Consider the following 23,571-nt stretch of genomic DNA (forward strand, 5'->3'; position numbering starts at 1 on the left):
AAGGTGAAAAGACCAACGGGAAGTAGACATCCGCTAAACATCGGGGACCCATCAACCAACTGGATCTTAAAACTCGTTGAGCTGATGCTCCTCTAGAAGCGATGTCGGCTGGGTTGTCATTTGTGGCAACATGATGCCACTGGCTAGGTGTGGAGCTAGATAGAATGTTGTTAATTCTATTTGCTACGTACACTTTGAATCTTTTGGTTGTGTTGTTGATGTAACCAAGCACAACTGTACTGTCCGTGTGGAAATGGACATCTTGAAACAAGTCTCCTATCTCTTGCTGGATGATGCGCCAGAGCTGGACAGCAAGAACTGCTGCACACAATTCCAGCCGGGGTATTGAAGTTCCCATAGGAGCTATTTTGGCTTTTGCCATGATGAACCCAACGTGGCAGTCATTCTTGTCCCTTTGCCGCATGTATCCCACAGCTGCTATGGCTCGTTCCGATGCATCACAGAAGATGTGAAGTTCTGTGGTGGGTTCTATCATCGCCTTGCAGGGAACAAATTGTCTGGGAACTGTGATGGTTTCCAGTCCTTCAGCTTGAGAAGTCCAATTTGCCCAAGCTGCTTTCACCGATGGGGTCAGCTCTTGATCCCATCCTATCTTCTTCAGTGACCAGAGTCTTTTTTCTGTCACATGCCTGTTGTTTGGCAAAGTGGGTTTTTCTGCTTTAAAAGGCAGAGGGGCTATCCAATTTCCCTCTGGACTCCGGGAAACTTGAGAGTTCATGATCTCTAAAAACCTCTGTTCATCTTTGGAAAGCGCTGTAGTTTCATCCCTTTCGGAGACTTCAAAGATGGAAGAATACTCTGGTGTTATCCCCTGACAATAGACCGAGATATGACTCAAACAGCTATGCATTAGTGTGGGGCGACTGCCTTGAAGCACGTGCGCTTGACGAGTGCCCACCGACGATGGAGGGTGCATCCTATTTATGCACACTGGGCCTGTAACTGTCCAGCCTAGTGGTAGCAGCTGAGCAATGGGCGCCCCTGGAGGTCCCTTAACTTGGTCGTTCACATAGAACAAATTCGGACAGTCCGCACCAAGCAGAAGGGCAATGTCCACATCTGGACGGAAAGCAGGTAAGGCGTTCTTCAGCCTTCGCAAGTGAGGATGGGCTTCCACGACTTCTCTGGTGACAATCTGCCTTTTGTTCCGGGGAATAGAGGAACACTCAATGAGGTCTGGTAACTCGAACAGTCTCTTCTGGTCACAAGAGGAGACAACAAAGCCGGATGCTATGCGACCCTGCAACTTCTTCTTCCCTACACAGGTGGACATGGTGTAGTCGACCGTCTGGGTTTTTATGTCAAACAGTTGGAAAAACTCTGGAGTCGCCAGGGAGGCGTCGCTTTGTGAATCCAAAGCCACGTAAAGTCTCTTTTTAAGCCAAGGTCTTCTGGCTGGATATACATCTGCTAGGCAGATGGGATGGCAGACTCTGAGCTGGTGCGCGTCAGAGCATAGTTTAGTGCAGGCGACCGATGGAGCATCCTCCTGCATCCTCCTGCCTGCGTGTTGGTGGCTTCAGTAGATGACCCTTTTTTGGAAAACGTGTCCCCTTTGGCGTGGGAGACAGCGTCAGAGTTGTGCATCGCGGTGCAATGCTTAAGGCTGTTACACCTTGCGCATTTGACGTCCTCTTTGCAGTTGGATGCAAAGTGAAGAGTTGCTCCACAGCACCTAAAACATATGCCCAGCTTCTGAACAATCTGTTGTCTTTCTTTATAAGGCTTCTTGCCAAATTCCCGGCAGTTGGCCAAACTGTGAGGCTTTTGGTGAATGGGGCAGAGCACCTCCTTCACCTCTGACTTGGATTCGTTGGCCCTGTGCTGAGTTTCAACAGCCTTAACACTAACCGGTCTTTTGGCCTCTCTGGATGGTTTTTTCTCCACTTTAGGTGCCTTCTCTGGCTGGGTCCCTTGGTATAAGGTGGGGAGGCCCGTCTGTGGATCATTCCTTTCTCTGGCCGCCCTGGTGATGAACTGGACCAAATGAGAAAATGGAGGGTATGCCTGGGAGTGGGCCTCCTTGTAGTTGAAGACCTCCTGTCCCCAGCGTTCTTGCAAAGTGAAGGGCAGCTTGGTCAAGATCTGCCTCTGGGACAGGTGCTGATCGAGGCACCTCAAACCGGGCAGTTCTGGATTCTCCTTGGCCGACTCTAATTCCGTAAGGAGATCGCTGAGGTCCCACAAGAGTTTGAAGTCTTTGAGTTTTAAAGCTGGGAACCTTTGGAGCTTGTCCATAAGAGATGCTTCAATCTCTGTGCTGGCCCCATACCTCTGCTGCAACCTGGCCCAGGCCTTTTCCAGGGCTTTGTCGGGATCGGCTACGTGGGCTGCGTAGATCTTCTTAACTTGTGAGGATGAGGCTGGGCCCAACCATGCAGCCAGAAGAGTCAGTTCTTCCTCAGGCAATAACTTTAAGTCTCTGATTGCTCTCTGGAAGGTGGCCTTCCAGAGAAGAAATTCCTCAGGCTTGTCCGAAAACTTTTCGACACCCTTGTCCTTAAGATCTCTTCTGGGGCTTCTGATGATGGAGACAAGCTGGGACTCTGGCGTCGAAGGGAACAATTGAGGAGTTTGCTGTTGTGGAGTGGACTCCCACCGTGCACCTTGCGTCAACCTTTGGCCTCTTGGAGGGATGACATCGACCACTGATGAATCGATGGCTCCCTGTGCAGCTGTCTGTAGGGGCCAATTAGCACTCGGCCTTGAGGCCCTGATTGACTGACCTAGGGTTTTAGCAGGAGGCAGAGGTAGCTCGAGCAAGGGTGAGCTCCCCGCTATGACGCTCTGCTCTGCAGGAAACTCAAAAGTGACTTTGGGGCCCTGCTCTGGGTAAGGAGAGAAGTCTTCCTGTTCCTCATCCGAAAACTGGCTGTTCATGCTGCCAAGGTGCGCAAACACTTTGGCAGAAGGATCCTGTATTGGTAACTGGCTTACATTTTCTTCTGTGAGTGGCTCAATTAGGGCTTTGGCCAAAGTCTCAGCCCTTACCCTTTTGGCTGCGGCATCCATCTTTATTCTAAGCATCTCTATACGAGCCTGTTCTATTTGCATTTCGCTTTGTCTATGGGCCTGTTCTATTTGCAGTCGTTGCTCTTCTTCTTTAAAGGGAAGGGTGAGATCAGCTGCCTTAGCATCAGCCTCCGCCCCCGCCACTTTACTCTGCAGCTCCAGACGTGCAGCCTCCTTAATGTGCAAGGCAGCTAGGGAAGAGATGGCACTCCCAGCAGCAGAAGACTTGCTAGAGTGGCTGTGTTTAGACGATGCACGCTCCCTTAGTTTAGATACCTGGCTAGAGCGGTTGGACTTAAGACTAAGTGCCACAGCAGGTGATTTTAAAAGATTGGTCTCATGGCTGCATAAGGAAGCTAGGATTGCCCTCACCCTATTTTCTTTCTCATTAGTGTCAGCTAAAACACTCACTATTTCTAACTCTGAATCCTTGGTGTTAATGCGCTCGAGGACCTGGACTATCTTAGACACCAAACCCCTCCAAAGACCGAAGGTCTCTTCAAGGTCTGTCTGTAATATGGATGGCACCCTTGTAATACCCAAGCTCTCTATTCTGCCCATTAATGTTACAATGCGCTCCCATGCCGAACCTAACCTCACATGGAGGAGCTCCTTTTCATCTATTAGATGGGCTAGCATCTTGGCTGAAGGGTGCTTTATCCTTTGGGGCCTTTCATTCCTAATTTCAGCCTCAGAAGGAGATATACCATTTGTATCATCTTGAAATTGCATAGACATTATATATTCTTAATAGCAAGTAAATTTACAACAAAGGCAAATGCAATATACCTGCAAGTAAATTTACAATAAAAGCAAATGCAATATATAATACAATGCACAGCACTTAACCATAGCAATATATATCACTAAGTAACTATACTTTACAAAGATTGTGACCTTTGGCGCCAGACTTTGGTGGGCAAGCTGCAAAATGCCAACTGACAGCAACTTGCCACTTGATACCTCCCTTGCCCGAGTGACGTAAACTGCCAAAATGGCGACTTCGCCAAATTTTCAAGCACCTCGTGCTCTGCGGCTCGAGGCCTGCCGCCGAAGGAGCACCGAGGCTGGCTTTGGAAAGGAGGAGAGAAGAGACGCCTCCTCCCCGCTGTGAAGGGAGGTCACCACCGCAGGACGATGAGACAGGTCACCGCCGCAGGTCGATGAAACAGGTCACCACCGCAGGTCGATGAAACGGGTCACCACCGCAGGACGATGAGGCAGGTCACCACCGCAGGATGATGAGGCAGGTCACCACTGCTGGACGATGAGGCAGGTCACCACCGCCAGGCGACTGTCCCGGCCGAGATCCTAGCCACTGTGAAGACTCAGCCAGAACTTTCTTTCGGAGTTGCCAGGCTTATCTGGGTCCCGGCCTGGTGCTTCTGGACTCACCACCTCCGTGTGAGCCCAAGAACTACTGCTGGAGCTCCGCGGCTCGATGCCTGCCGCCGAAGGAGCTCAGGGTAGATTGCTGGGTTTTGCACAGCTGTGCAATTGCAGAAGCAGCCGCGGGGCTACTCGCACACACGCGAGCTGAAGAGCAGGATACTGCAGAGGCTGAAGGAATGGAGCCCCACTCTCTCACTTGCCTATCGGCCTGGCAGCAAGCTTCACTGCAACAGACCAACAAAAGCAAAGTCTCTATGGCCGTGCAGGCTAGCTCAAGCGGAAAAACCGCTGATCGTCCTCAAAACTGTGCCGTCCGCCAGACAATAAAAAACTATAAAGCTGAAACGTGCCGTCCTTTATCCGGGCGAACTGCAAATCCCTATAAGCTGTCCTAAAAATATTGAAAGACTGAGTCTGGAAAACTTCAAAAAAAAAGGATGTTTATTCATACAAGGTTGTAAACCTGGCACAGATCTTAAAGTTACAGAAAATGAAACAAATTTCTATAGGTTTTAGCTACAGAATTATCCTTGGTTCCAGAAGGCAAAGGTGATTATAAAACCACTATACCCTAATCACGCTGTCTATATTAGAAGGAGAAACTCTTTCCTTCCCTATCTTTACAGCAAAGATTAGTTCTAGAAGCGACGGAATAACCCTGCTCCTCTAACTAGATTTCCTATTCCAGATCAGTATAATTCAATACTTATCTAATTTGGATAGGCTTAGATTGGCCTGGTTTTGAGGATGATTTGTCCCAGTTAGCTTTGCACAGCTGCAGCACGTTGGAAGACTATAGCCAAAATGAGGCTCCAAAATGGAGACTAGACCCTGGTAAAAAAGGGCGGTCCTAAGATGTTGTACTCTTTGACCAATCATTGCAAAGAAAACTGCAGCCAGCTCTTGCAGACTCCAAGCCACTTTTCCTGGGCTTTTGCAGCCAGAGGCTGAAACAAAATGCAAAGGAGGGAAAACAAACAAACGACCAATAGGTAAGGCAAACCATCGTCCTGGGGGACGGAACAAGCCCATCGGCTGTATCAAAACATTTAACACATTTAACACACACACATATAGCATACAATCCACATTACAATCAAAGTTAAAATGAGCAAGCTGTTAACAAGATCAAGATCCTGATCCAGATCAAATATCTGCATCACCCCTACAATTTCCCCCAATCGACTTCAAATGTGCAGTTCTCAACTGAGTTACTTTAAATAAAAAAAGGGCCGTTTTGTATGTTATTTTAGCATTCTGGCCAGCCAATAAAAATGTAGTTTTTATATAAGGATTCCCATGTGTGTATAATGTATGATCCGAGGTATTGGTTTCTTTCTCATACAAGTTACAGTTAAACAGTATATTTGTGTTATCTTCTACCTCTGTCGCTCCACAGATACAAAATCGTTAATTATATATTGTTCCATGTCTGATCATTGTGTCCAGCTGTTCAAATCTATTTCTAGTAAATACCCTCCTGAGGTGTTTAGGCATTTTTGTCTTTAGATATTGGGCTGTTTGAAAAGTATGCTTAAAACTATTTAGCCATTTCAGTGAGCCGGCTTTACTGAGGGTAGCAGTATCTTTCTGAGCTTCTATATCCAGTATTCATTGAGCAGCAATGTTTGGATCTAGTTCTTCTAGGAGATTTGGCTATAGAATCGGAAGTCCACAACTCCTAATGTGTTTTGTCAATTGAACTAGCCAAGAGGTTTGATATTGTTTCTTTTATCTGCTCTAACAGGCACAGTTTTGGTAGTCTGTCATTTGCTGTGGCATTCAATTTTACCCAGTAGTTGTATGCCCTAATTTTGGATAGGCCATCAACACTATATACTCCCAGTTCTGCTCTTATTGCAGCAGCTGGGGTTGTTTTTTTCACTCCCAGAAAACTTCACTGGTGCTGTGATTGAAATTGCTTTAATAATGGTACCTGGTTTAGGCCCCAAACTTCAGCTCCGTATAAGAGCATGGGTGTAGCCTTAGCCTTATATACATTAAGAAGTGGGTCTTCTTAAAGTGGTTGACTATGATTTGTTAATTTAAGCAGTAGATATGCATGTACTCTCACTCTGGCTGAGTTCCTTTGATGGTGTGGGAGCCAGGAACAGGTCTCAGAAAAAACAACTCCTAGGTACATAAAGGTGCAAACTTGCTCTATTGGTTCACCATCCAGAAGCCATCTATATCTATTGTGCCATTTGCCAAATACCATTATTTTTGACTTTGATTTATTAATAATTAGGGAGTTGTTATTACAATAAGAATTAAATCTTCTCAGCAGCCTATGTAGCAAATATGACAGTAAGATCATGTCATCAGCATATAGCAAGATATAGCACCTTAGGCATATGTACCTCTGGGTCCTTCAACTGTTCAGCTAAATAACAGTGGTTCTAATATACACCCTTGTCTGACCCCTTTATATGTTTCTACTCCATTTGTCATGGCTCCTTGCACCCCAAATCACACTTTCAGGTAGGTGTTAGTATAAAGTGCTTTAATCAGTGCCAGCAGTCTGGGTTACATATTGAGGTCAGTTAATTTCCTCCATAACATCTCTCTATTTACAGTTTCGAGTGCTGTGCTAAGGTTTATAAAGGCAGCATACAGTTGTTTCCCTCTGCTGACATATCTTGCAGTTATATGATTTAAAACAAAGCAATGGTCAATGGTTGAGCTACTCTGCCTGAAACCAGCCTGTTCTTCAACAAGGATACATTTAAAAAATAAATACGTGATATAAAGACTACTTTGAATTCATCTTCAATCATTTTTTCTCACAGAAAAAATTGTCAAATTTACTTAAGATTTTCCACCAAACAAAAAACAAAAGACCAGTGCTTTGTTTTTCTGTTCTATTCACTTTTGCACATAATACAGTGTTTTGCACAAAATACAGTATTTTTGCTGAAAAAATGGTATTTGAAAGCTTCATTTGAAAGTGCAAAAAAAGAAATTTAAAAGAAAGTGCAAAAATGTGAAAAATAATTGAAAATATGAAACATTCTTGTAGGCATACCTTCCAAGAGAAAAAATCTGAACATTTCCATTCCCACTTGCAAAAACAAAATTGAGATTTGCATCCTGAGCAGAAAGCATATTTACATGTTTTCTTACCTGTACTTTACAAGCATGCTTTTCTTAAAAATATGACATTATTTTGCTCTTCAATTACATTATATTGTCCTTTCAGACCTGGTAATATGTGTGGTACTCCTTGTTCCCAAATATACAATAGCTTTGGTTCTGGTATGTGAGGAAAATAGTAATTTAATTATATATTGCTGAAGGATGATTCTTAGAAAGAGACCTTCAACTCCAAAGATATCTTTTCCTTCTGCATTGAAAACTCGATATCTCTGCCAGATTCTCTTGATGTTGATACCTATCAGGCACCTATTAGCTGTGCAACACCAAGTTTTGGAAAATGAAGGCAGATCTAGATCTAAATATTTAAGTGAATATCAGATATGCATGCCAAAGCAATATGGAAATAAATATCAATTAATTAATTTATAGGCATTTGCTTTCAGAAGTGAATAATTTTAATCCATAAATAAATAAGGTTTTTAAAGGGTTGTTGTATGTATTCCGGGCTGTATGGCCATGTTCTAGAAGTATTCTCTCCTGACATTTCGCCCACATCTATGGCAGGTTTTTAAAGGTTTTTTGATTAGTTTTAATTCCAGTTTGGTGAAAGGATATATATAAAGTTTGAAAAACAGCATAGTTTTAAAACCCTTTTTTCAATTTGGGTGTGATGTCTCATGGGCCATGTAGTCCCATTCCTAGTACTATGGTGACAGACGAAGAGGAAAACTTGGGTTTCCCACCGATTCAGAAACGGAGCCCTTGCACCTGGAGGATGTTTGCCCTCAAGAAGTCAGCCAAACAAGCCTTGGGCAGAATTCTCCCCCGTTTTCTCGAAGAGACAATTATAATAAAGATAGAGGAAATAGGGAGGCGAATCGCCGGAGCGCCAGAATCGCAGCCAAACAATTAGCTGATTAAGTCTGCTTCCCTTGGGAAATTCTAAGGAGTCTTGCATCTGGACTAAGTTGAGTTTCACTTCTAGTTCTCCAGGGAAAGTGTTCTTCTGGCGGGAAACGAGACCCTATTTAGGTGTTTGCCGCAAGGGAAACTTTGCGGAGTCAATTCGTCAGCTGGAGGAGTGAGATCGTGTGTAGACTTCGTACTCCAGTTCCCTGTTTCCCGGATCAAGTTTCCAGCCTTGCCTTGTCCCGCGTTTGCCACGGACCTTGTTTTTGCTCTTGTTGCCTTGTTTCAAGTCTTGTTCTAGCCAAGTATCAAGTTTGCCTTCCAGCCTAATTGCCACGTTTCCATGGACTTAAGGACCTTGTCTTCTCCCCACACTTTGCTTGGCAAAGTGTGTGTTTCGGTTATTGGATTATAACTTTGGACTTTAATATCACATATTGGACATTATTTTCCTGGACTATATTTGACCTTTCCTGAAAGGTCTACTTCTGAACTATATTCTACACTTGTTTTTATTGACTTTATATATTTCCTTAACAAAGATATTAGATAGATTCTGGTCTCTGCGCATGGTTATTGGTGTTCTGCAGCCTGGGTCCTGACAATTTGGGGGTTTTTCTATATAAAATTTGCATATCGTTGTTTTATATAGAAATGTAAAGCATTTTTCAGCACAAGAAACAGCATTTTGCATAAAAAATTACAGACAGGAACATACATAAAACACTCCTTTGTGAAAATCAACCATGTGCAAATATTTTGCAGAATAACAACATTTTTGAGAAGAGCATAATAATTAGCAAAAATAATATTCTGTGCAGAACATGCTATTTTCTTCACAAAACAACTATGTGCAAATTTGTGCAGAATAAATCTTGAACTGTTGATATTCTTTTCATTCAAGGATTCTTTTTGATAGGCTTTTCAACAGTTGAAAAATATGACTTTTGACCATTTTTTAATGTTTTCAATATGCTTTCCATCCATAAGTTTAATAGACGGGTGACGGATGGATGCATAGATTTGTGGGTGGATGAAATAGACTCAGTGAATCAATAGACTGTACAGAAGTGTTACCAGGTTTTCATTCATTGATTAGGTGAGTCAACTGTTGTTAGGACTAACAATTGGATTTAGGGTAATGGATGTTTAATAGTTGCAGGCTAAGCAGTTCATTAGAAGAGATCTGAGAAATGGTTTATTCTCCAGATTTTGCATTCCAAACCTAAAAAAATACCATCTAGCATGCCAACTTTAAGGAAACATGGGCACTAGAGAACCAAAACTTCCCACCCATGGAAACTTATTAGCAACTGGTAAGGATTAAAGTGGAGCAGAAACTCCAAGACATATATTTATGTACATTAAGTCAGTGGTGATGGAGAAAGAGAATGCTGCAGCCAAGGCTATACAATTACACACTTACTGGTAGGGAAATCACCTTGCAAACCTCCTGATTTTTCCATTGCCGATTGAGCCATACTTAAGGTATCTGCCTGTCTTCATCCTTCTCATCTTTCTCTGACAAAATGCTTTTTGCAATAATCCTGACTAATGAGCCCTAAACCCAGTTGCTTTGGAGATTGATCAAATACTATCTTACCTCAGTGGGCATGTAACCATTTGCTAAGTAGTTTGCTCATCAGTCTTGTTCTGAGGACAACATAGTCCTTCTTGACCTATCCCTCAGATGTGGAAATGAATTCATGTCATCTAGCAATCTGTTCCCAGTTTCAGTCATCAGCAAATCATAAAGCAGACTTAATAGTATGTAGGGCAAAATCCAGAAGTGTTCTGGGGTGTTTTTGTTCGGATATCTGTGGCAAAAAGACACTATTCACCACTTCTTGTCATGCAAAAATATAAGAGTAAATTAAATAAGTAGTTACTTACTCTCATTTAATAGTGCCACACAGTGACCACCTAAATCAAGTTCCTAGAGAGGTGGTAGGGTTTCTTTCTTTGGCAACTTCAAAAAGAGGCAGGACAGCTACCTACTAGAGATACTTTAGCTGGAGAGTGTGCATTGAGGCAGGTATGAACATGATGGCCCATAAATCCCTTTCAACTCCAATACTCTATGATTCTACAAGGTAAAGTAATGGCAGTGGTGGTGGTCATAATCATGAAACATGATTTCACTGATTCCTAGAATCTGAATTAATGATGGTCAAAATTCTATTTGGTAACACTTGATAATTAATCAACAACAAGTCTGACTGGGAAAATCCTGTACTTATGCATTGATTTATCTACAAGGGAAAGCCATAAACGTATTGCCTTCCCTTAGTTCAAAGTAAAATTGTCGGTATAAATATCCTCTTAATTACCATCCCCTTTTTTGCTATTAACAGATTCAAATTTTAGTTTTTACCATATCATCATCATCGTGATTATGTGCCTTTGGGGAGGGGGGCATTTCAAGCTTGGTGATTTCTTGTTTACATGTCAGTTTATCACAGCTAAGAATAAATACTATCATCTCATACATGTTTATATGATCTCAAGGTTTCTTTTGTTGTTGCTGCTGCTGTTGTCATTGTTGTTGTCGTTGTTGTTGTTGTTGTTGTTGTTGTTGTTGTCATCTTTCCAAAATGCAGTGGAACAGTGCATATTAATGAAGTGCCACAGAAACTCTATCTGGCTGCTGGGCATATAAAAATTATTCTGTCTTCGTGTCTATTGTTGTTATACAAGTGTTTGTAAATTTCAGGGCAGCCCCTTATTTCATCTCTGTTTTCCTTTTTATCTTGCTTTGTCTCCCTCTCTTTCTCTCTCTCTTTCTCTCTCTCTCCCCCCACCCACTGTGCGCCTTTCATACATGCCTCTGGGCTTAATTATGACAAGGTCACCACTTGTATAAAAGAAAGGAGTTAAGTAGTAGGAGGCGAACCAGTTTAATAATTTAATGTTGTACACACATGCAGTTTGTTTCAAGAAGCTGCAAACATATCACACTATCACAACTCTGTTCCTTTTTAGCAGTCAGGCAGGCTTTATAGATTTCCCTCTATCCACCAACGTATTCCTGTTAAATATATGTAATTCACATTTCTTGCAACAGTGAGATAAATGATTTTCCTTCAGCATGAAATCATAGTCGAAGAAACTGACTGCATTGCATACCTCTGTGTTTAGAGTCATTATCTGATGCAGTTCTTTGTATTAATAAAACACATTTTAGTCCTCTTTAATTACCATTTCAGGGAGATATGTTTTAATGTAAGTTGTCTGATTCTGTTTCAAGTGAAGGAGAAAACCTGGTAGAGGTTGTCTCTTTAAATCGGTTCTGCAGTCTTGATGGACCCTCTAGCAGGCATGGTAAGAACCATTCTCACCTCTGCAGCAGGGAGCTTGACCAGACCGACTCTCACATTCAATCAAAACGTTTTCTGTTTTAATATGCACTGTACCAATCCTATTCCCATGGTTACAGCTCTGCTCCTTTGGTTGCTTCGAGTATGTTGGAAAAGAGAGGAAGCGTACATTTCTCGTCCCGGAGTTTAAAACATAATGAAAGCAACCCTGTTGCGATTTGCATTTTAAATTTTCTCTTTTTTCTCTCATTGTACAGAACGCTGTGGCAGTAGCTTCAGTTCATTTGCCACGGTCTGTCTTCTCTTCGTCTGCACCGTTGCAATCTGTTGATAACTCCTCTTGCAAGCTACAGTTTATTGCCTTTCGGAATGGAAAACTCTTCCCAAGCACTGCAAACTCATCTAACCCTGCAGATTATGGGAAGCCCAGGACCATTGGCACTCCAGTTGTCTTCATTAAAATAGGTAAGTGTTGTGTTTTGCTTCTTTAATCTGAATGCTTGGCTATACATTAGAGTATATAAAAAGGATGGTGCAGTGAAGCACAGGTATGCTGATGTGAGATTGCCTCTGCTTTAACCCAAATATGTGTGTTTATTCTTGCCTGTGTAGTTTTATTCAAATAAACTTGGACAGCAATGAAGCTGCGTAGCTTTCAACACACAATTCTCCCTTTGTAGGTTTATTTATGTTGCTTATTGAAGTTGCTAAGTAAAGTAAAGATAGCATGTGTGGAGAAGGAGGAATGGGTTTTAAAAAATCTTGACCATAGGCATTGAAGAATAAATCCTGGAAAATCACAATTTAAGATTGGCAAGTGGTATTGTGGGGGGGGGGGGGGGGGTCCTGTTGCATATACATTCATAGTCCTCAGTGTAGCTTTTCGTATGATAGATCTGAAACAGGTGCTTTTAAAGGTGAAAGTACTCAGTTAACGATTTTTCTTTTTGATTAAACATTCAATCCTTGCAGTTTAAAGCATTTTATTTGATTTTGAATTCAGGAGCCTTTACTTTGAGTTTTGTATTGGGAAATTGCCCTAGACATGAATCATATCAAATAAAATTTGAAATATTTTATTTTTTCATTTTTTGCTGTTACTCAAAATAATACTGTAGTGACATTTTAGTTCAGGGCATATACGCAGCAAATCTAATTTTACTAATGAGTACGGTTAGCTGAGCTGACTAACTGAGCAAACTGGAAATTGTGGATATTAACTATTCCAAACTTTTGTCAATGGCTTTTATGCTGATAGAGAAAGAGCAGGAATTTTGGTTCTGTTTTTCCTGCGTGGTGGGATAAGCCAGAGAGACAGCAGTGCCTGTGTGTACAAAACATTAAGAATTTCTGTACAGACCATGTAGCAATAATGCATTTTTCACTTCATTGCTGTAATTCAGTTTGTTCCTTTTGCAGATGGGTGCAGTATTGGAAAACTGACTAGTCCTCTTACTATAGCCTTGAAGCACTTTACACAGGGTAGAAACCCCATTGCAGTCTTTTGGGATTTTGACCTTCTAGATGGACATGGAGGCTGGTGGGGAGAAGGGTGCCACATAATTAGCACTGCAGAAAATATTACAACCCTTCATAGTACTCACTTCGGTAACTTTGCAGTGCTAATGGTGAGTATATTACTTCAACAAATGTGTGTTTGTGCATGAGTGTATCTATGTCTGTGTTTCTCTCTGTCTGTGTCACTACGGTCCTTCTTTAGAGGTACCCTGTTATTCATCTTGCATTCAGCTGTGTATGATATTGCTTGGAAGAAAATGAGTTAAATGCCTATGACTTAAAAGAGCAAAAAGATGTGCTTGTCCGTTTATCTGGTCACAGGCCTTGCCACAAATGACTTTGAAAGCAATAGCAGAAAATCGAAGTTCTGTCAAGGGACTAATTAATGTAAGAGTGTTTTAAGAAGACATTTCTGGACTAGATATATGAAATAAATACTTTCCGGGCTCTTTATATCTCAGAAGGAGATGTGTGTCCTTGCTCATGTCCAGCACTGTGTTGATCATACTAATTAGTTGCTGGCATACTGCAAGATTGAATCATTTAATAAATAGGGAAAGAATAAGATTGCCTGTTATCTAAACCAGGGGGCTTTAGTTCATTCTGACTGCTCTTGAAATATAAGTGTTTATGCTGATAATGGTATCCTTTTTACTAAATAGCTGGTTCTAAAGAAAAACATTTCTGCATAATACAAACACATAAGTCTACTGAGGTCTGTCTTTAGTCATACTTGCAGTTCACAATGCAGTTATTTAGCAGCTGTTCTAAATGTGAAATTACAGCAGATATGGAAGACATACTAAAGAAGATATTGCATCCGACAAAATAAACATAAATAGTGAATGATGTATCTGGAAGGGAAAATGTTAGGGAACCTTTTCTGCAGCATTCAGATGGACTATCCAGACCCCCTCCCTCCCCTGGTTATTTCAAGGGAGGTAAGACCTATGTCTGCACCATGGTATTGAATCTAGCAATAACTCTGCTGTTCATTTGCATATGGAAGGTGCTGCTTATGAGCATTACTGAAAGGTTTATAGTTGAGTAAATAATGCATTATGCGTGTGTAATGTGTAAAGGACAGCAAACACAGACGACAGGAACTGAGAGGACGTGTGGAGAGAATACCAATATGCTTCTGTCAGATGGAGCACAGATGCCAGCCAATCGTGGCTCAAGGCTGTGACAATGAGTGGTTAAATACAAATATTACACTATCTAATTTATTAAAATGAATGTATTCAGCATTGCATGATTAATTCCTCTTCACTCATTACATACTAATTTGGAAGCCATCTGAAGATCAAATGCTGCCAAATGCACAGCACTTCTAAAATGCTTGAGATTTGTTAACTCTTTCTCACATAATAGTAAATTCTGCCATAGATATCTGGATTTAAAAAAAACAAACCACCTGTTGACACTGCAGTTACCACACCCATTTGAGCTGTTTTAAGTGATGCAGTTGAAACTTTGTTTGGTTTTGTGAAGTGGTGCAAAGTCTACTTTTTTCTTCTCCCATAAATGTAATGAATAAATTTATGTATAGCTGCATAGATCTTAATACCATAGCCATGTCATTTTGACTGGAGTATTACAATTTTTGTTGGCTAAAGCAGGATTTTACATATTAATGAGTGAGTGAGTTAATATGGGAGAGAATCCTCACTTTATAGAAAGTTGGTTTTTTGAAAATCTTAGCAGGTAAAAAAACCCCTAGTACTGTATATACATTTTGTTATTCCAGCTTTATTCATAGTGTCTGTGTTGATCTACTATTAAATGGTCGTACATTTCTGAAAAAGAGCTTGTTGCCATGGTCATCTTGAGCATCATGATCAGATCTTCTAAAATTATCAATGGAGAAGCTTAAACAAGTAATGTTAGATCATAATATTTGAAATTGTTCCCACGCTGGCATTTTATGGTTGTTAAAGATGAAGAGCTGACATGAATGTGGAGAAAGAGTACGACAGAGATTCAATGAACAACATCAATTACTATTGACATTGATTATTGTGAGAAAATATGCTTCTCTTAGCTCAGAGACCCATATTTCATATAGAGTCCATAATACTAGCATAGGAGGAGTAAAACAATAATATGTGCATGACATCTGAGTCGAGTATTGCAAGTGAACTAGATTTGACTAGAGTCATGGATTCACTTTTAGAAGTGGTCTAGAAATATTTGGATTCTTATCCATCTCAGACTTGGAGCTCATTGAGTAGCCTTCATGAATCATCATCATCATCATCATTATCATCATCATCTTTATTTGAAGGGACTCAGGGCAGTTTCCAACTAGTGCAAAACAGCATACAATATGCAATAATTTCATACAGTAAAACACATTGTTAAAACAAAACAATTAAGTTAAAATTAACAATAAATAAAATAAACAATCACAGTCAAAACCTTTGCACAAGGGGGCAGGAATCAGGGCAGATTAACATTGTCCATAGTAGGGATAGAAAAACTTGTGCACATGTCTTAGGGCCAAGTGGTGGACAGTGTATTATCTCTCCCAGCCTCACCTACCTCAAAAGTCTGTTAAAAGACTTAAATGAGATGATTCCTGAGATAGACAGTGAACAGTCAAAAATTGTGATGAAGTAATCTTCTGGAGCAGATGTCCAGGCCAAACTGCATTGGAAATAAGTGAGCAGTGAGCATATGTTTTACTGGCATGTATAAAGTTAGACACAGATTCTTATTTCTAAAAGAAATATAATTACAAGGACCTGAATTATGTGGAAGCATTAATAATAGTAATAGAACATTATGGTGTTGAGGGTTAGAAGTAGTAAAACAAGGTAAGACAACGGTGATGGTGAGCATTGTTTGCATTACTTCACAAATATCCTGCTGTTGAACATGATAAAATGTAGATTGAAGTTAGACCAGCTGTGTGATGAACTGTAGATGCAACATAATATTCAGAATCATTACTACAGTTTGATTATGTGCTAAAGTAGTTTGGGCTTGTTTGTTTTTGGCCTTGCAATAAATTTTGAACTCTTCCATTAGGATGATCAGATAGTGCAGAGTTTATTCTAGAACAAAAGAATTGTTAGAAGGGTTTATATAGCCAAAATTTGTTTTGCAGAAAATTTTATTGTCAAAGGAAGTGGTGAAATGATTTTCTGTGAGGATGTGCATTATGATTTGCTGTATCTCCATTAAGAGGTTTACATTTTTATTAATTGCATTGAAAGAGTTGCATGCTACATGAGAAATGTAAATTTTAAAAAAATTATTTGGGGGGAAATCCTTCTAGGAAATGCTGGAACATTGTTAGGCATAGTAGAACTAAAACCATAATATCTGAGGATTAGGCATTGGTTCCATGTTTCCTGGTTTAGGGTGACTGGTGGCCAAGAGATGGACCTATAGGCAATTGAAACCAAGGGATGTGTGCTATGGTCCCAGATCCTCCAGCTAATGGTCAAAGGCCATGCTGATGTTACTGGGCATCATACGAGTTCCAAGAACAACTGGTTTCCCATAGTCTTGGAAGATTGTGCTGACAATAATCTTCATAGCCTTACCTCATCACCCTGAGGCTATGGAACTCCTGTGTCAATTTGCCTGTTTCTTCTACCTTTGAGCCAGACCACCTGACATCCATTGTGTGTCAGAAGATTAGCAACAGGCAGGTATGAATTTGGCACTACAGATCATATATTATTGTAGTAAATAGTTCCTAATTAGTTGACTTGTCAAGTTCCTTATGGCAGATGTTAGGGATGGTCACAACAAGAAGGGAGTTGTCTTTAGGCATTAAATGGGAATTCCTTGACAAAACTGGAATCACACTGGCTGTGTTCCCTGTTGTATGGATTTAGGATCAATGTGATCATATGACAGTAGTAATGGAGTGATGTAGTATTCGTTTTGTTTTGTTTTTGTTCTTCTGTTGGCCAAAGTCATATAGCAGCACCATATCACACACACATTACATTTAAACTAATTTTAAAATATGGATTTTTTTTAAAAAAAACCTGAAGATGCATAAATATAAAAAGCAGATAGTAGACAAAAGTTTTTCAAGACAGTGAAATATGGCATATCAAATGGTTTTTTAAACTGATCAGATATGCTATATCTGAACAGTTTAAAAAACACTATATCTAGTTGTTTAGGTAAGTATAGTGACCACAATGGTTAGTCCAAATCCCATTGACTCAATTGTTGAAAGGTAAGCCAACATGTAAATGAAACTGGAGCTATGTACTCTAGTTTGAGCTAAGATGTGGAGCTGAGCCAATGTTTTGAATAGTGCTTCAGGAAAGAAATAAGAAATCCTATAAAATGAAAAGGCTGGCTATAAAATGAGTGTAGGGTAGAAGAAATACAGAAAAAAATTGATGGAGCATGGCTGTGTACCAGAATGGATAAACTCAACAAGTTCCAGGACTGAAAGTGATAGGACAGAAATCAGAGACATGTTATTAGAGTGGTTTCACTGGAAAGCACAGAATAAGATAGAAGACTTGCAAGAGATAACTGAAGAGGCAGGGAGATACAGATCTGGTATGGCCTCTAGTCCATTGCTTGAATGATATGGAGTCAAGGATTACATTTGAAAGAGCAGCATTGAGGAAGTGTTGCAGTATATAACAGTTTTAGCCCTGGCATGCAAGACATTTTATATACAAACCTGTTCCTTTACTTTTGTTTGAAAGGTTGTTTTCTATTTGATCTAAAAGAGAAGTTTTAAATTGCATCCATGAAGGATCCAAGTATAATTCCATCCAAGGTTAAAACCATCCCTTTCTTTAACATTATGTGGGGAAGTAAAGATAATACTGATGTACAGCAAAATCATCACACTATGTAAATAATCGTTACAGCATAAGTCTTATGTACTCTGGTATATAACATTATTTGTGGTAATATCTAAAACTGTATGTGAATCCAGGAAAAGATTATGCTTAAATGGCAGAAAGAGTAGAGTTGGTTTGGGAGTGGGTTCCATGGTAATAATAACTTGATTCATTGATTGTTTTAAAAAATCATACACATTCTTCATAGTTGCTTGGAACAGCAAAAGAGTCTGAATTGGCCCTAGAAACAAGAGAAATTGGTCAGAAGCAGGAAGGAAAACTGAGAGTAGAGTTAGAAATAAGACTTTGGACCTTATCACATAGGGCTTGGGAGCTGCCCTAAGACGTTTCCAAGATGGAGCCAAGACAGAACCCGCTGGAGCCCATCACATGACACAGGGCTACTTCCGGCGGGGCTCCATCCTGGAAGCATAGCATCCTAGGACGGAACCTATATTCTCACTAGTTAATCCGGGGACAGCATGATGGGAACCTGGCAGCAATGGTTTCCCCCCTGTGATGGGGAAGGGGCCAATGCGAGTGATGCGGAGCACTTAAGGATGGTTTCTCCTGCTGCCCGACAGATTTCCCTGCTATCTGCCAGTTTGACCTCATTTGATGAAGTCCTAAGGCTCTATCTGGACTGACTATTTAATACAATTTGAAACTAGCTAAACTGTGGCAGCTAAACAAGAAACTTCCATGAAAGAGCGTGAAAGAAAGCTCTTAATGTGTACCAGTTATCTGTAGTTTGTGTAATCACCATTCAGGTCTCCACCTGGATCCAGGATTTCCTACGTAATCATCTGCACAGTGAGACCAGTTTCTTCAATAGCAATTTGAAATTGCATTAAATGGCCAATGTAGAAATGCCCTAAGATGCCCTATGACTTATAAAAAAAACTTCGTCTAGGATATCCCAAGAAAAAAACATAATGAGAAGAGTATAATGGAAGAAAAAGGTATATTTTGTAACAAACCCTTCCCTTTTCTGATTTTTTTTTTACTGTGTTACTTCATATCTCTCAGTCACTTCTCTGCTTCTGAGTACATTTTCCCACTCGTAATAGAACCAGAATGGGAAAGCTTCCTGGCAGCTAGACATGAGCTCCTTCATCACATCTCAATTTCTTCTCAGGTCCATTCCCATTACAGTTCTTGGGCTGGGAGGAGTAGAAGGGACTCAAGCATTGTTAGGGATGCCCTGGCTGAGTTAGTAGGTTAAGATTGACTAAGTCGGCAAGCTTCCCAGGTTTTTCCATAGGGTCTCATTCTCCTCTTTGGAAGAATTTTCTGGGCCTTGGCAGCAAACCAGACAGCTGATTGCTGACTGCTCTGTGATCTACATCATCTTCCTCTCTCTATCAAAAGCTATTTCACAGTATAAGGCTACAGAATGAGTGGGAAATTATTTAGAAACTAGGTATGGAAACAAGACAGGGTTTAATTTTCAGTGGGTGAGGGCTGAAATGCACTCCACCAATTCTTTCAACTGCAGTGCTATATTTTTCACATCTTTGTAAATACTTGCCATTTATTCCTACAGAGGAAAGCAAAATGTTAAACTTGTTTCCATAGTGTTACAATCAGGGCAAATCCTGCCCTCTGTCTGTGAATAGCTGATCTCATTGAGAGGATTTTCATACTATTCTGCAGTCCAGATACTGTAGTTCCTAGAGGTCCCTACAATGTGCAATTTCTTCTATACAGCCACTGTGATAAGGGGCATAGAATCCCATAAAAATGAAAACACATGAAGAAGGAAAAATAATAATAATAATAATAATAATAATAATAATAATAATAATAATAATAATACCCTGCTTTATCTCTCCTGCAGGAGACGCAAAGCAGTTTAACATAAATCATCAACATATAATTTAAAATATACAACTATACAAACATTAAAATAGGATCAAATATAAATAGTATTAACATTCCCAGTTAAAAACCATTAAAATATATTCAGAATTAAAAACCACAGCACCCTGAACTTAAACTAACCATTTTTTTATCCAAAGGAACATTTCTCCAGCTGTGGCACTATGGTTCTAGCCTGGCTCTACAGTTGACTTTGGCTGGAAGCTGACCCCTAGAGGTGTGTTCTCTCTAGATATCTCTAGGTACTTCAGCATGATTGGAAGAAATTGACCATAGAGTCACAATGGAGGACCTAGAAATTATCAAAGGGAAGATTTTAATCAAGTCAGTGAATAATCATATCCACAAATGCCAGAACTGCAAATATGGAGGGATAACTGTACAGAATCACTTACCTACCCATGATAAAAAATGGGAAGTTTGTGTTTTCTATTTATGGGAAGTCTCTTCAACAGGTTTTTTTTTGCTGCTAATAATATGTAAGACTCTACACATCTGCACACATTCTATTCAAAGAAGAAGCTACATGCTTCAATTATATTCCTCAGTTAATTTTTTTTCTCTGGTAACAAATTTTTTTGCTCCCATCATACTGAGTTCACTAAGCCAGGTGGTAGGAAGGGAATTTGCCACGCAACATGGTGAATCCAGGGAGAAGCAGAAGGAAACTGTTGCTCCATGCCTCGCATCATCCACTGCGCCCCTTACCTCATCCCACAGGGAGAAGCTTCACTGCCCGGCTTCCCCGCGTTCTTCTGAATGAGAACATGGGAAGCCTTCCATGTTCTCTGGGAAGCATCCTAGCATGCTGCCAGGATGCTTCCTCTATGAAAGTAGCTTTACATCATGTAATGGCATCCAGTTGGCTCTGTTAAGGAAGTGTCCTGGGATGCTTCCCTTTCTCTGTGAAGTGGTAAAGGGGGGGGGGGGTGTTAGAAGAAAATAGTACCATTTAAGAAGGGAAGAAAGTTACTTTCTCTTTCTTTTCATTCTCACTGCCAGTTTTTCATAATGTTGTCATTCATTTTTCAGGAGCATTTTGTATTTTTGGCCAATTTTTTCTCTAGCCACTATGCTTTTGTTATATATGCTTAAATGGACCTGAATATACTTAAATGCCAGAGACAGATCTCTGTTGCTATGAAAAGTGCCATGAGTTTGATCTGAATTACTAACATACCTCTAGAAACTAAGAGTTGGATCACATTTTTGTGTTTTCTTATATTGTTTGTTTTTCCAGAGGGCTTTTTTGTTGTTTCCTCTTATGTATTTGCCTTTTGATTTTGCATTTTACTCTGGTTTTGCTTTCCAGTTTAATCTTAGATATACTGTAATTGAGATCAAACTTTTCAACATTGCTGAAGTTTTTGCCCCTCCTAAAATCTGGAATAGTTGCCTTCTTATCCAGATATTTGCCTTTATAAATTGAGTCATATGCATTGAATGCCTAGTTATTATGTAAAATTATGGATCCCTTGAGCCTGATAACATTAACTCCATGCTAGAAATCATTACCATGAAGATTAGAGCTATAGGTTTGTAATTCTGTGTCTAGACAGATCTTATTTATCATCTTTTAAAAGACAGGGCAACTTGCTCTGTTGAAAAAAAAATGTCCTTTTTGAGGTGATATTTATTTTTAAAAAAAACCAATCTTGCTTGTGATGCTTAGTTGTGGGGTGCAAAGAATTATAGAAAATGTTGCAGTTCTCTGTGAATCCCACAAAATCAGTGTGCACTGGAGTTTGTTAAGATTCTTAAGGCCAGAACTGTAGTATTGCTAATTAGTTGTAACTTATATTGAGTTGTACTCAGAATGGAGTAGACCTGCCTCAGTTGCAGAGGGTGGAATCAACATGGTTGCTCAAGATCTGATTATGTAATGAAAGAGCTTTGGGCTACTAAGGATTTGGCATACAAGGTTTGTATTAGCTCTATTTTCACTTTCATTGGGTCACTGTTCTTTTGTTTATTGCCTCTGGTCCTCTTATCTTCTAATCCTTATACTTGGAATGTATAGATAAGAATTTTTACTTTTTTATCTAATGTACCTTTTCTAAATTGTTCATATTACTTTGAATTCAATAATCAAAATCCCCTTTTCTTGCTTCTATTGGCTAGAACAAAAACATGGGTTCAATGTAATTTCCTATATGTTGACTCACCATTCAGTAATGGGTTTAATGGGTCTACTGTAGCTGAATATACAGGTTGAGTATCCCTTCTACGAATTGCTTGGAACTAGAAGTATTACATATTTTGGGTTGTTTTGGATCTTGTAATACTTGCATATACAGAATAAGATATCTTGGAGATGTGACCTAAGTCTAAACATGAAATTCATTTATGTTTTTGATACAAGGTTTGTGAACCATCAGAGAGCAAAGATGTCACTAGCTCAGCTACCTATGTGGACATTTTTCAATTTGGAGTATTTCAGAATTCTTGATAAGGGATACTCAAGCTGTAGTTACCTTCTTTAAAATGTTTGTGCTATTATTTTGTAAATTATGCAACTAAATCTAGCAAATGGTTAGCCTTTATGTTCATGGCTACCGAGTAAAGATTTTGCCTGAAAATCAGGGAATAATAATCTTTGAGAATTCTTGGAGAACAAGAGAACTCCCAGCAGACTGGAAGAGGGCAAATGTTGTCCTTATCTTCAAGAAGGGGAAAAAAGAGAACCTAAACAATTACCATCCAGTCAACTTGATATCAATACCAGGAAAGATTGTGGCATAGATCATTAAGGGGCAGTCTGCAATCACATAGAAAAAAATTGCTGTGATCACTAAAGCTCAACATGAGTTTCTCAAAAACAAGTCATGCCAGACTAATCTTATCTCTTTTTTCGATAGAGTTACAAGCTTTGTAGATGCAAGGAATGTTGTGGATGTAGCATATCTTGATTTCAGTAAGGCCTTTGACAATGTCCCCCATGATCTTCTTACAAACAAACTAGTAAAATGTGGACTAGATAATACTACTGTTAAGTGGATTTGTAATTGGTTGAGTGATCAAACCCAAAAGATGTTCACCAATGGTTCCTCTTCATCCTGGAAAGAAGTGACTAGTGAGGTGCCACAGAATTCTGTCCTAGGTCCTAGGTCAACATCTTTATTAATGTTTTGGATGCAGGTTTAGAGGGCATGCTTATCAAGTTTGCAAATGACACCAAATTGGGAGGGATAGCTAATATGGCAGAAGAATTCAAAGTGACCTAAACAGATTAGAAAGCTGGGCCAAAACTAACAAAATGAATTTCAGCAAGAAGAAATGCAAGATACTACATTTAAATTACACAGAAAAAATGAAATGCACAGATACATGATGGGTGACAACTGGCTTGACAACAGTACATGTGAAAGAGACTTTGGAGTTTTAGTAGACCAAAAGTTGAGCATCAGCCAACAATGGGACGCAGCAGCTAAAAAACAAACAAACCATTTTTGGGTGGACTGCATCAAAAGGAGTCTAGTGTCTAGATCAAGGGAAGTCATGGTGTCTCTCTATTCTGCTTTGGTTAGACCTCACCTGGAATACTGGGGCCAATGCAGGGCACCACAATTCAAGAGGGATGTTAACAAGCTGGA

At 40.0% G+C, this 23,571-nt stretch overlaps 1 protein-coding gene across 6 annotated transcripts in view; it reads left to right on the plus strand.

Annotated features, from left to right (window-relative positions):
* Positions 1–23,571, plus strand: part of adgra1 (adhesion G protein-coupled receptor A1) — a 492,840-nt gene that overhangs the window by 355,908 nt on the left and 113,361 nt on the right. For 4 of the 6 annotated variants that reach the window (XM_062976121.1, XM_062976119.1, XM_062976120.1 and 1 more), the window contains 2 exons: positions 12,005–12,212; positions 13,167–13,375. In XM_062976121.1, the coding sequence (XP_062832191.1) occupies positions 12,005–12,212; positions 13,167–13,375 (417 nt within the window). Of the gene's footprint in view, positions 1–11,732; positions 11,752–11,785; positions 11,890–12,004; positions 12,213–13,166; positions 13,376–23,571 lie in introns of those variants that run through there. The other 2 variants (XM_008116740.3, XM_008116739.3) reach the window with 2 other exon arrangements.

Source organism: Anolis carolinensis, chromosome 3 (genome assembly GCF_035594765.1).
Source record: "Anolis carolinensis isolate JA03-04 chromosome 3, rAnoCar3.1.pri, whole genome shotgun sequence".
Lineage (NCBI taxonomy): Eukaryota > Metazoa > Chordata > Lepidosauria > Squamata > Dactyloidae > Anolis > Anolis carolinensis.